The sequence below is a fragment of the Seriola aureovittata genome, chromosome 8 (genome assembly GCF_021018895.1).
Source record: "Seriola aureovittata isolate HTS-2021-v1 ecotype China chromosome 8, ASM2101889v1, whole genome shotgun sequence".
Classification (NCBI taxonomy): Eukaryota; Metazoa; Chordata; class Actinopteri; order Carangiformes; family Carangidae; genus Seriola; species Seriola aureovittata.
In genome coordinates, this window is record NC_079371.1 from 11,493,135 (window position 1) to 11,507,867 (window position 14,733).

Genomic DNA, 14,733 nt, shown 5'->3' on the forward strand with positions numbered 1-14,733 from the left:
GGCAAAATATTCAAATTGTATTTAGTCTTTGCATAGTTGCATTATTGCTATACGATATACAATATTGGAAGGTGAATGAATTTAAACAAAACAAAATGCAATTGTCCACAAAATCTCTAGTTTTTACTTCTCGCTTCCTCTTCAGGATGTTGAAAGTCAGAGATTTCACAATAAGAGCCATGTGTTAGAACTAGTATCATCAGCAGTGGAAATACTCCGCGAAAAACGACGAATATATGTCTCTGTTCATTCACAGTGTGTATCAATTACACACTACACGTTAGACTACGCTTTATTCGTTAGAATTGATATAAACTAACAACATCCTGCCATTGTGCTTTTACAACGAAATAAACACTGCATACTTTCTGGAAAAAAATGTTTTCACTTCCGGGCCGGAATCGATATCTCTGTTGCTGTCGTCTTTCTCCTGTCTACTACCCCTTGCCAGTACGTGAATAATATTTGCACAAAGTTTGCTTTCATCCACGACGACATTACAGCATTTGACCACCGACCAGCCGAAATGGTGTTTAAAGTGACTGTCAACGGTGCCTGGAGGGCGACGAGGACGCTGTGGCTGCTCGTGCTAGTGAGCTTGTCTGTGTGCATCTGTGTGTGCCGAGCATCCTCGTCTCGGGAGGAGGACAGTGCCATGGAGAACATCGTTACAGAGAAAAAGGCTGAGGAGAGCCACAGGCAGGACAGCGCAGACCTACTCATCTTCATCCTGCTCCTCACCCTCACTATTCTGACCATCTGGTTGTTCAAACACCGGCGGTTCAGGTTTCTGCACGAAACTGGGCTGGCGATGATTTATGGTGAGAGAGAGAGGGAGACGTCACCAGTGTATTTACTCTCATTTTGTATTGATTAGATTTGAAATGACTGCTTTACTAAGCTGGAACGCATTGGAGTGTATTTACACACTAGGCTGTGCCAGGGAGATGCTGCAAGGTAACAAGCTTAGTTACGGCAACATCAACACCTCCTCTGCACCCTGCTTGGTCTCGAAAATGACATCTAAGCAGCTAAGTATTCTGGGCCCCCGGAGAGAACAGCTGTAGCATGGAAAAGCCAATACCAAATTTCACTTCTCTTTGCTCTGAGCAGGTTCCTCCTTCACTCAGACACCATCACATCTAAACACCTTGCATGACAAACTCCACTCACCAATGGTGGAGTATTTCCATTTTTTGCTACTTTTTACTTGTACTACAATACATTTCGGAGGGAAATAGTACATTGTTTACTCCTCTACTTTTATTTGATAACTTTTGTTGCACATGTAGATTAATAATCCAAAATATAATTAAAAAATACATTATGATGTATTATCATTGGTAAAGAGGGAGGGAAATTAACAAGCTACAAAACAGTGTATAAAGTAATTCTAATTTACCACCTGCTACACTGAAGTGATGTATACATGAATGCATCACTAATTATAATCCAATAATATGATATACATTATTCTATAATGGGCCATTCTGCATAATAGTACTCTTTTCACTTTTGCTTTAAAATTTGAATGCAGGACTTTTACTTGTAACTGAGTTTTTTTTACTAGGTGATATTTCGACATTTACTTAAGTAAAAGGCCTCAGCACTTCTTCCACCACTGCCGCTCACTGAGCTTTCATTGGTCTTTCCTTCCAATTTTTAACTGGGTGGTTTGGAGATTTGCCAATATTCTCCTCAGCAATCGTCTAAAATAATTCTCTGAATGGATGAAAAGAGGGTCATGCTGTATTACAATCATGTTATATTTTGTTCCAACAACGACTAGTTTCAATAATTGCTTAAACCTCAGCACACCTCACCCACACTCAAAGGTGGTTTCACTTCTGTAGCCTGAGGGACTTTTTCACAGCAGACATTTAGGTGTGTCATAGCAGAAGCACAGCTGTAGTTAATAATAACAACTGCATTCAGTGTGGATGAGTTAGTTCCCGTGTTCATGTATTCTGAATGCTCACTCACCGATTTGTGTTACTGAAATACTTAAATGGAACAAGGCCGCCAGTAGCAGTATTGACTTTTTGCGCTTGATAAATCAAAATTCCTGAAATGAATAATATAGAGCTCTTCTCAGAAAGAGTAGACATGTACAGACTGTGTGTGACTGACATCTCTCTCCCTGGTTAGTTATGTTAGACCTGTCAGGATGTCAGTTTTGATGTTATTACTTCAATAAGCATGTCGTGTTTGGTGACATCACGTAATCACAGAGCATTGCTCCACTCAGCTTTCTCCTGTCTACAAGTCTAATCAGCCAGAGTCATTGGAAACACCTGTGTGGAGTTTTTGAGAATCACCATCTAAACACATGGTATTCCTAATTTGTCTGGTACATACCTTCTTTCTCAGAGATGTTTTCCAGGCATTAATCTATTAGCAAAAGCTGAGAATATGACATTTAGTTTGGCTTTGTGAGAATAGGAATTAAATATTTTCACCATATCTTTTCCAGAAAATAGCTGTCGTGAAACATTTGATAACCCTCTGCAAATTTAGGCACCCGCAGAATCATGACCACCTTTACTCCTCTCGTGATGTCTCGTTTTAGATCTTGGTCTTTGCGTTGGAATCATAAACAACTGACATTAACTGACTCTGCCCTCTGTGTTCTCTTTGTTTTGCCTCTTTTCTTTTCACTTTTCCCAGGCTTACTTGTTGGTGTGGTCTTACGCTATGGCATCCATGTTCCTCGGGACATTAGCAATGTCACGCTTAGCTGCCACGTTAACGCCAGCCCTGCCACTCTGCTGGTCAATGTCAGTGGCAAATTCTACGAGTACACTCTGAAAGGAGAGATTAGTGCCAACGAGGTGAACGACGTGCAAGATAATGAGATGCTGCGAAAGGTACAGTATGTAATGTTATTGTCAGGCAGAAGTTTAGACTGATCAAAAGAAGCTGTATTGATTGAATCTTATGAATATATTGGGAAGTTCTTGTATATCTTCTTGTTGCAGCTTTAAAATATCGAGCTGAAATAATCAACGTAAAATTTAACAGCAATTAGTTTGAGAATCAGTTCGGCATTTCAGTTCTTTTCAAGCATGTGATATGTAATTGAACAGTTTCAATTTTTATACAGCTGATTGGACAAAACAAGCAATTTGAAGACATCACATTCAGCTGTAGGAAATTATAAGCTACATAATTAAACATTTAATCAAGAAAATCATTATCAGATTAATTGATAATGAAAATAATTGTTAGTTGTGGTCTTATCGAAATATATTATTTGGTTTTGAGTCTTGAATTGCTCCATGAATTTTCCACATTAACAAACTTATCTATTTATACTCTACACAATCAAGATATGCAATCCAAAGCTTGATTCAAAAGAGTGCATAATCCTGCTAGCATAAGCGGCAGCACTTTTCAAGTCGAAGCATGGTTGGTACAGACACATTTTAATACAGTACTGTTCTAGATTCACATCTAAAAATGGTTTTAACCATAATGTTTTTGACTGTGTATAGAAGCTGTCCCCTTTTAGCATCTGTCATTTTACTATTATAACAACTTTTTGTTGATTGTCCTGGAAGCTACTTCATGCTGTCCCAGATGTGTCACTTAGGATTAATTAATTAATTAATTAAAGTTATACAATAATGCAGCAGCCCAGAAGTGTCCATTCAATATGCTTTGTCTTGAAAGTATTTTTGATTCATTCCTTATCCTAGTGATTCAGAACTGTGATATGTTGTTATTACATAATAACAGGATATGATGTTTTTTTTTGTGTATGTGTGACTCAGGTAACCTTTGACCCCGAAGTGTTCTTCAATATTCTTCTACCACCTATCATCTTCCATGCTGGCTACAGCTTGAAAAGGGTACAGTCATACTTTAGTGTTTGAACCACGCATTCTACTGCCTCAAAGAAAATTACTCATTGATTACAAAGTGAACACTTTTAACACTAGCTGATGAGACAATGTCCTCTGCTAAAATGAAATGCACAAATCCACTTATTCCTTCTCACCTTTACAGACCTAAAGAGTTGATGCAGTGAAGATGGATGACTTAGAATTGAGTCAGTATGTAGATGATTGTTGATGTGTTAAATTGTTTTGTCTTTCAGAGACACTTTTTCCGTAACATGGGATCCATCCTGGCTTATGCCTTTCTGGGGACAGTTATTTCCTGTTTCATTATCGGGTAGGAATATTAATTAACCAAAAAGAAAACACTAAAACAAACATCCTTCTGATTTCACATTTGCATCTCTATTTATAAGACATTTTATGGCAGAGCAGAATTTATAAATGTCAATTCCTGTGTTGTTAAAGTTTCCATGATGCCATTAAAGTCAATGTTGTTTATGACGATGTGCAAAACCACCTGCTGTTCCTCCGTCAGGTTGCTGATGTACGGCTGTGTGATGCTAATGGAGCAGGTGGGACAGCTGGATGGAGACTTCTTCTTCACTGACTGTCTGTTCTTTGGAGCCATTGTCTCTGCCACAGACCCTGGTACGTTTGCTGGTCCTCAGTTTTCAAAAGTCTTTTCTGCTTACATGTTAATTATAACCATGATCCACTTTAGCTCAAAGCCACATTCTCACAAACAGAACACAGACAGAAACAAATCATCATAAAACTAAAGATTTGTCAATGTTTCATATAATTTATTATATGATGAGTCAAACTGTCCACAGCTGATACTGTGGAAACAAAACTGGTGCATTGTACTAACCCAGTAAAGTATGTTCATTTCTTGTATACTAATTTCCAAAATAGTACACTTTTATCATTAATATGCTCTTTGTGCTCTTTATTTAATATAATAATAAACGTTATTTCTATAGCACCTTTCATACATGAAACAGAGCTGTAAGTGTTGTAAAATTTAAAAAAGAAATAAAACAGAAACAGACATTAAAAAAAAAGAGTATAGAATTGAAACACAGCTCTTGAACCTCTTGACACCCATGGCCGGCTCGCTCGGTGATTTGTGTCGGTTCTAATATGGAGAATAATTTAGTGTGTTTCTCTTTGTGTCACAGTCACAGTCCTGGCTATCTTCAACGAGCTGCAGGTCGACGTGGATCTGTACGCTCTGCTGTTTGGAGAGAGTGTGCTCAACGATGCCGTGGCCGTGGTTCTGTCCTCGTAAGTCGTCTGTCTTTTTGACACCACACACGAAGTCTGCACTATCCACTAACTGTCTAACTGTCTTGACTGTGCACAGAGATGCTAAGCCACTGGTTTTCTGAGAGAAATGGTGGAAGTACGAGTCATGCATGTTTTTTTTTTTGATCGATTGACCAGTGACCTTTTAACTAACCTGATATCAGTTTCTCATTAGTGTCATGCTAAACACAAGGCGGTCCCTAAGCTAACCCTTAGTTTCTCTCCTGCTCTACATGGAACTGTTATTATTTCCACAGAATTGTAAATTATAATAGCAGGCACGGTGGAGGGGCCGATCCCCACGGAGAGACTCTGACCGGCCCATTGAACGGGTGCACTAAGTAGAGCATGACATTGTGTGCCTTTGCGGTGCCTTGGGACCATCATGACAAATCACTGGCCATTTGTTTTTACACTCTGGCTTATCCGACCCGAGATGCAGAACATTTCATGGTTTATTCATGAATTTTTGCTTTTTTTGGTTAACCGTTTTTGATGTTGTAGTCAGCTAAGAGCACATTCCTATTATATTTGGAGATACTGTATATACAGAAGTCAAGGAGAGGGCACGAAGCCAGGAATCCTTATAGAAGAAATGCCTGGTGATTTGTTTTGTGAGTGTGGGGGCTGACAGTGGAGAGGGTGAATAAATCTGCTTTCAAACTTGGTTCAAGTAGTATTTGAAAGTATTATTTGGAAATAAGGTTTGCCACTTTAATTACATTTTATCACCAAACTGCCTTAATAAGATATTAAAACTTTTATAATTGCTTTCTCATGCTGACAACTACCCTGCTGTGATAACTTCCCTTTCATCCCAGGCTCCAGTTTAAAACCAAGAAACTAAAATATTTTCTAAATCTATTTGACCCAAGTTTGATGAGAAGCATGTGTCCTTTTCCTGTGAGTATGACTTTACTGGGATAGCTCAGTGTTGATACATAACCACCAGGTGACACAAAGCTGATGTATAAAGTGATGATTCCCACCTTCTTTCATGACACTGTACTGTGCCTGGTTGCTGTGACACAGATACTGTGTCAAAGAGTTTGTTGTTTTACTGGTTACTGGAATTTTTCAGTCCACATGATTTTCAAAGCAGATTCTTTATTTGGACTAAATTCTCTTAGAGGAAGGAAAAAGCTGTGTAGTCTCTTTTTTCTTCCTGTACTGGCAGAACATGGTTTTTGCCGCCTTCTACCATGAAAAATGTGTATTTAACAGCATATAATGCTGTCCACTGTTTGCTGAAAACAAGGTGCCTCTTTTAATTATGAAAGCAGCAGTAAAGTAAACCAAAACTACACCATAACATTTAGTAGTTTTTAATTATCTACTATTCCACCCCTGCTCAGGTTTTATTGGAACACGTGTCAATGTGAAACTGAACTGCGTATATAGAGTATAAAGCACACATTGCATATCTGTACTTTCACACAGCAATGTCACTTCAGTAGACTTTTAGGCAAGCCACTTTGTTATAACACTGAACTATTCAAATACAGTCTGACACTCTTTTGTTCCAACCCTCTGACCTCTACATTACTCTACTTCTCTCTTTATCTTAAATCTCCCAGTTTACGTGAGTGAGAGTTTTCTTCTGTGAAAGCCATTTTATCAACACAGGAGCACCTGAATTGTTTTCAAAAATATTATGTCGTATACAAAGAGAGATAGTGTAGTGATAGACTATAGAATATATACTACTAGGTTTTCTGTATGCAGGCTTCAACTTCAGCTTAATAACCTGTAAAACAAGTTAATTCATTAGTCTTAATGTATGACACGATTTACACTCTGTGCACTTTGTATAAAAACTTTCCAATAAATGGTTGTACTTTGTCTCATCTCAGGTCTATAGTAGCATACCAGCCAGAAGGAGACAACACTCACACCTTTGAGGTCATGGCGTTGCTGAAATCTTTTGGGATTTTTCTCGGAGTCTTCAGTGGCTCTTTTGCTCTGGGAGTGGCCACCGGAGTCGTCACTGCTCTCATATCTTTTCTGTTGTTTTATTATTTGTTTACGTAACAAAAAAACTAATTCTAAAGGGTGTATTAATAAGATCTGTCCATCCACTGCAGCATGTAGCAGTTTAAAAAGCAAGGTCGCAGTTGAGTTGATCACAAATTAAATTCATACCGAGTGGTGTGATCTTGTTGTTTGTACAACAAAAAATGAAAATAAGAAATTTGTAGATAGAAAGTAGTAGAATATATTTTTAGAATCAGCTTGAAACATGTGACAGCATGCTCCAGAAGCCGTTACTTGTGAAATGAAACAAATGAAATTATCTAATTAAAAAAATGATCCTATTTTAAGAATATATGTTTTCTAAGTTGTTATGACTGAATGTGTACGCACGTGTTAAGTTTAAAAAGTGTGTGAGTATCTTGTTAAGCTCCTTGACTGTCTGTACGTGACTAAGTTCACCAAGCTGAGGGATTTCCAGCTGTTGGAGACGGCTCTGTTCTTCCTCATGTCATGGAGCACGTTCCTGTTGGCTGAGGCCTGTGGCTTCACAGGTAATACACACACACACACACACACACACACACACACACACACACACAAACAAAAACACAAACACAAACACAAACACAAACACACACACACACACACACACACACACACACTGAAACTGCCATGATGATGATATGCTGTAATTTAAGTTGTTGTCGTCCTATTTTGATTGTAATTTGGATATAGTGACTGCGTTTAAACTGGGAGACATGTGGTCCCTCCTGCATGTCAACAAGCAATATTGTTAATGCGTCATGTTGTTAGTAATCAGTGTTTACTGATCCTCTAACTTTTCTCTTTCTGGATTCCTGTCCTTCCTGATGTGTTGCAGGCGTGGTCGCAGTGCTGTTCTGTGGGATCACTCAGGCCCACTACACCTTCAACAACCTGTCCCCTGAGTCCCAGGACAGGACCAAACAGGTCAGACCTGGACTAAAGCAAACGGCTGATTATGTTCTTTGTCACTGTGCTTAAAGTATTGAGTTGTCTTTCTGCCTTTTATATTGAAAGTAGTAAAAAGTTTTGAAAATGACAGTTAAAGCACAATGGAAATGTCACATAACTAATAAAGCTGTGTTTCAGTTTACAAGCTATAATATGGTATAATAGTAATTGGTTTGTTGGCAAAGCAGAGTACATAGAGTAGTTGTTGTTCCTGTCATCCATCTTCACTGTTGGAATGATAGATAAATGGAAAACCAGGTTTGATTAATGAAAAAATGTTTAAGAAAAAGAGAAAAGAGAATCTAAAAATAAAAACATGATTTTCTTTTCAAATATATTGAATAAAATAAGTTGCATTAAAGGTATAGTTGATTTTTAACGTTTGTAGTCAAAGCCATTCAATCCAAGTGTATTTAGCGGTTGCATTTGTTAAACTGTGTTCCCTGTTAACTCTTATTTTCTCTTATCCATCTTCTTTTTCTTGTCAAGCAGTACATCCACCGAGGCTGCTATCATCTAAATCAATTGATGTTTTTTCATGTGTTGCAGCTGTTTGAACTGCTGAATTTCCTGGCAGAGAACTTCATTTTCTCCTACATGGGTCTGACCCTGTTCACGTTCCAGAACCACATCTTTAATCCAATGTTCATCGTTGGAGCTTTCGTATCTTTTGCACATGAAACTGTCTTGTGCACACAAAGCTTGATGACCCTCAGCCTGGTCACGGCATTTTAGTATCAGCATAGGAATATGGAGCTACCACCATTTTCAGTCATTTTCAGTTCCCACGGTTACAACTTAACACCAAGATGCAAATGGTAATTGATTTAAAGGGGCAGTAAATAAGCTTGGCACAGAGTGAGGAGGGTTGACTAGTTCTCTGTTTTGTTTTGTTGTCCTCTCCTTAACCTCCTTCCCACCAAGCTGGCGGTGTTCCTGGGAAGAGCTGCTAACATCTACCCTCTCTCATTCCTTCTTAATCTGGGACGACGCAACAAGATCAGATCCAACTTTCAGCACATGATGATGTTTGCAGGTTGGTGGTATACAGATTCAAGAAGACGTTTATAATGCAGTTTCTGACAACCTACTTTGAGTACATGAAAAGACAGCCAACTTGTACACAGAGATCAACCGATTGGTCTCATGCTGAAACTTGCATGCTTGTTTGTTGATAACATTCTTCATGCTGTGCTCCTTAGGACTGCGAGGTGCGATGACCTTCGCCCTGTCTATCAGGGACACGGCCACATACGCCCGTCAGATGATGTTTTCTACCACTCTGCTTGTGGTCTTCTTCACTGTTTGGATTTGTGGAGGCGGCACCACCCAGATGCTGTCCTGCCAGCGCATACGGTACGCCTCTCCTCCACCCGGTCACAACCATCCCTGGGTCAAACTGAATCTGCAGTGCTTGGTTTTAACACTGGAGGGTCACATGAGGACAGTTCAGATAAGGGAGGAAAATCAGCTCTTTTTAATGCTTGTCTCTGATTGTTCACACTTCATGGCTCCTGTTTCACTAATCTCCTATCAGGTTAAAACTCCAAGAATTATTCACTACAACCTTTGGCCCTCCTCTGGTTAATGCTGGGGGCTTTTTATATGCAGAACACTCACATTTTCAAGGAACCGTGCTGCTCAGAAACTCGCTAAACAGGGTCATCACTCTTCTCAGCACGACTCTGCTCCGACAGTTGCTGAAACCAATTTACACGTGTTTCGTTTTTTCTTTTTTACAGAGTGGGAGTGGACTCTGATCAAGATAACTCTGTGAGTGTGTCCCTTGTGAAAGACTGATTACTACACACTGTGACTGAATATGATGACCAAAGATATAGCTAAAAACATGATCTGCCTTATTTTCTAGATGAGTATCACTGAAGGATCAGAGAGAAGAAGCACTAAACAAGAGAGTGCCTGGCTTTTCAGAATTTGGTACAACTTCGACCACAAGTATCCTTTGGTGACAAATGTCTTTGGTTTTTATCAAAGTCATAAAAATCAAGACAAAAACTGCATATTTTCTTTTTTTTCTTTCCTCAAAAGGGTTAAGTTGTTATTTTTTGCACGTTTATGAGAGCTAGACACATAGATAGCCAGCCTCTAAAGAATGCCACACTTCTGAAACTGAATTAAATACACAAGAAAATATAAGTTAAAGAGCAGAAATCATCATTCAGTCACAAAATATTGTCACAAAAAGAAGAATAAAATGCTAAACCTGGGTGAGTATTAAAAACTGTGCATAGAGCTCAAAAACTACAAAATGTTGTATTAAATCAATATAGAAACAACTATAAAAAGTCTCACAACCATTAACGCATAATTTCCTGTCGGCACTTTGAGATGACATCTTTACAGGAAGTTGATGCATTTGTATTTTTTACAATTGAAGGCTACTAGATGAGCCAGGCCAGAGAAGTGGAGACTTCTGTAGTTCACAGTGTCAGACAGCAGAGGGAGTGCCATGTATAGACTGGAAGACAAACTATCTCTCGTATTGGCTGTGTAATATTAAGGTCAATATGTTTAGTGTATTTTTACATAAATGACTTGGAAATTAAATTAGTTCATATTTGTCCATTTAGTTTAAAATTGACTTTTTAATCTACTCAGCTGTCATTCGTCGCACTACACAGGGCCATAGTGTGTGTGTTTGTTTCTGTGTCTAACCACCTTCTCAGTGCATGTTTTCTCTGTAAACTGTCCTTGACTCAAGCCCCCTTCTCCAGCTACCTGAAGCCCATCCTGACTCACAGCGGCCCCCCTCTCACTGCCACGCTGCCTCCCTGCTGCGGCCCTCTCGCCCGCTTCCTCACCAGCCCTCAGGCCTATGAGGTCAGACACTGGTTCATATAGGAGCTATTTCGGACCAAACTGTATTGTGAAGTTTTTCTCCTGTATTAACAGATGGAAAAAAAAAGTTACTCTGATGAATCACAGTGGTTCAGCTTGAAAGGTTTTGTTTTACAAGGCAGATGAGGAAAAGATTACAAGCTAGAATTAAAATCTTTTATTGGGGTATCTGACATGTTTCCTCTCCCCACCAGAATGAGTGCCAATTGAAGGATGACGACTCCGACCTCATCCTGACAGACGGCGATATCAACCTGACCTATGGCGACATCACAGTCAGTACAGATGCCTCAGGTGCCCACACCAGCGGCGGTCCGGCTTATGCTGGCGCCACCTCCGATGACTTGGACAGAGAGTTAACGTATGGAGATAATGAGCTAGTGATGAGGGGCACACGCCTGGTGCTGCCCATGGATGACTCAGAGCCGCCCTTCACAGACCCCCACCACCGCCTGCGGATGTGAAGATAGTCTTTCGGTGCAGACCCAGACAACCGTCCGACTCACACTGTCCCGAGCCATCGAGCAAAAGACCAGTACCTGTCTCCCCTTCTTTCATCCTTCCACTGAATTCTCTTTTGCTCTCGCACCTTTCCTCGTTCTTCTTGCTTTTTTTTCCACACATTTCCTCACAGTTACATTATCCCACTTCCTCTACAGGCAAATCACTGTCTCTACCTCATTCTCATTCTGCTCGTTTCCACACCTTTCTGGCATCTGCCAAAACTGTAATATAGTCTTATTTATTTGCAGGGTTTTTTTTAGCATTCATTTGAAAATCAGTTTCTCTTAGTTTGGCTTAAATTTGTGTGCCACCTTACTGTAGCATTGCACAGAGGTCTAGCAGCATGCGTTAGTGTGTAAATGCAAGTACCAGCCACTAGCTTATTTGTCGATGTAGAGTATATCACAAGAGTACTATAACTTTGATATGCATGCTGAGGATGCTTGTTGTTTTCTTTGTCTGGGAGGTTGAGGGCTTTTGTGTTTTGGGTCTGACCTTGAATGTTGCTGCCTTCTCTCTGTGCACCAGAGACATGCTGACCCAGTGGACAACTTTACTGTACATTTGGTTACAATCAAGTGCCTGGGAACTGTAGTTTTAAGCCTGGCGACCCATGCTGAGTGTGCTCTGGGAAGCAGAGCTGGTTGAGGATGGGCAGTCATGCAGTTGTAGTTTTCCTTTGTAAAAAAGAAAAAGAAAAAACCCCAAAAACAAAACAGACACCTCTGTCCATAAGGTAGCAATATACTCAGTGGGTGTTTGGGCTGTGAGTTTGTGCTATTCGCCTGTAAATAGTGTGTGACAATGTAATGCCACCAATGCGGTGTAACCTGGCAGTGAAAGTTGTGGATCTCTCCCAATGACCTTTGACTGTGACATAGAGAGGGACTTTACACCTTATTTTAGAAGCTGATGTCGCTCACGGCAGAACGAAGGGCTGTTGTTCTGAAAACGAGATCCAAATGAAGAAAGCTTAGTGCCATTTCTGTCCTGCATTTTGATATTTTGTGAAAACTGAATGCAGATGACCTTAAAGTGTTTTTATATTCTTTTTTGCAACAGAGCTTAAATACTTTAAGCTGAATCACATTTTTCATACTCATCTAGCTTTGCACACACCTTTTCTATTACAATCGTTGCATTGTTGTTGTGGAGATTTTGAATTTTCTCATTAAATGAACCTGAAAAACACAGATAGATACATGAATTTGACCCTAAAGGAACCCTGTACCATGTTATTGGTAAGCACACATGTATTTTTGTGAGTATAAGTTTGGCAAATTGGAGAATTGATTATCTCTGTATCTGAATTGAATAGGGCTGCAACCAGTGATTATTTTCATTATCGATTAATCTGCCAGCTGTTTTTTGATAAACTGATCAATCGTTGGGCCTATAAATGTCCAACGATAATGAATATTGCTTATCACAGTTTCTCAAAGTTCAAGCTGAAAACGTCTTTAAACGTCTTGTTTTTTCTGATCAACAGTTGAACACCTGAAGGTATTCATTTTACAATCACGTAAGACTAAAAAAATAACAAATCTTCACGTTTAAGAAGCTGGGTGCAGTGAATTCTTTATGATATTTATGTTGACACTGTGGCAGTTCATCGTTAGGAGGATTGCCTGAATAGAACAACAATTGTTGTTTAACTGCTGGATGTTTTTCTCTGCTGTTCTTTAGGATTGATGGTTTGATGGTTAAACAGGATTTTCATAAAAGTACATACTATGGAAAGAGTACTGATGGATGGATGTGTTACATTTAACTTAAAGTGTTATTACACTAGGTCGCACACTGTGTATGTAGGCTGTTTCGGTGGGAAAAAGAATGGAAGGTTTTGTGATCTCCTTCTGGTGCGGAGTTTAGCAGCTGTTAATGGGGGTTTAACAGGAAGCGTTGATAGGACGTCACCCTGGCAACGCTGTGTTGATGTGGACAGAATCCAGGAAACACTCGGTGACGTACACAACAGTTTTGTGGTTTACCCTCCTGGTAAGCCGGAGGGAAAAAAACATTGCTGTTTGCAAACTGGATGTAAGAGGATGGAGTTAAAGAAAAGAGTGAGAGAAAAGGATGATGAAAGGAAGAGAAATGGATGAGGATGGATAGTTAGGCCTATGTTTGTGTGTGTGTTCGTACGTTGGGGATGATACATAGGTGGAAGGAAGAGCAGGCTTTTAGATATCGCTTTTCCTTCCACAGTTATCTTCTGCTGTGCAGGAACTTCTTATCGAAAGTGTTGACTTTTTTTTTTAATCAGGCATGCCTCTTGACACCACATTATCCAGGAAATGATTTATTCTTTCCACCATTTTATACTTTTCATTTGTGTTATTATTGAATTTTATTTTGTAGAAGGGAAACAATGAAGTAAAAAAAAAAAAAAAAAAATACTGAATGATTTGCACTCCTCCTTTGAGAATGTTTTTCTGTTTTATTGCTATGATGTTTGTTTTATCTAACAGCTGCTTTTTTGTTATTTACCTTATGTTTTGGAAGGTTGTGGAAAAATGAGCAATGTCATGTCGATTTAATGAATGGTGAAGTAATATTTAGTAGGCATTAAGTTTGTTCATTGATGTTCCTTTGTGAAGAATAATTTCCACATTGCAGTGGCAGACCTTTCATACTGTTGTTCCATCTTAATACTTAACAGGTACTTAGTGTGTATGTTTGCAACACCTTGCTGTTTAAATGCTGTTGCCATGTCTTCTACAGAGCATGAATCATTCATCCTCTACTGATGGTGGACTCTTCAGAATAAAAGAAAAAAGAAAAATATATACAACCAGAATTGTGTGCCACTGTTCTTCAACCAACACATTAAAAAATGTGAAATCTGCAAAATCCTATAGGTTTTGGTATTTGCCTACTGCTCTGCCAGTATGTTTTTCTCTCTGTTCTCTGAGTGGTGACTCGTGATAGGCTTTGACCATTGGAAATCTTGTCTAAAGTAGCTGACCAAAGAGGCCTGCTGTGCTGTGTTTTCAGACGGTCCACTCTATCTTTATACTGCGAATTCTCTCTGTGTGTGAATGTATGTGTGTGTTAATGCCTGCAAGTGTATATGGATGTGTACTTGTGTGTGTGTGTGTGTGTGTGTGTGTGCAGGAGAAAGAGGGAGACATGATGTTCTCTCCTTCTCTCTGTGTTGCAGGTACTGACTGTTTACATCTGTGTAAATATACTCTCACCTGTTCATGTGCGTGCAACGGTCAATAAATAGAAGCCTGTGCTTTTGATTAAA

General features: G+C 39.3%; 1 protein-coding gene across 1 annotated transcript; it reads left to right on the top strand.

Annotated features, from left to right (window-relative positions):
- The first annotated feature begins 398 nt into the window (after nucleotides 1-398).
- Nucleotides 399-14,733, top strand: slc9a6a (solute carrier family 9 member A6a). Its single transcript, XM_056383272.1, has 16 exons — nucleotides 399-821; nucleotides 2,668-2,867; nucleotides 3,774-3,851; nucleotides 4,100-4,176; nucleotides 4,378-4,490; nucleotides 5,024-5,129; nucleotides 7,004-7,144; nucleotides 7,569-7,675; nucleotides 8,005-8,093; nucleotides 8,667-8,780; nucleotides 9,042-9,153; nucleotides 9,320-9,473; nucleotides 9,860-9,890; nucleotides 9,988-10,073; nucleotides 10,853-10,958; nucleotides 11,171-14,733. Exons 1-16 carry the CDS (start codon nucleotides 527-529, stop codon nucleotides 11,438-11,440), a joined length of 2,079 nt encoding a protein of 692 aa, XP_056239247.1. The 5' UTR covers nucleotides 399-526; the 3' UTR covers nucleotides 11,441-14,733.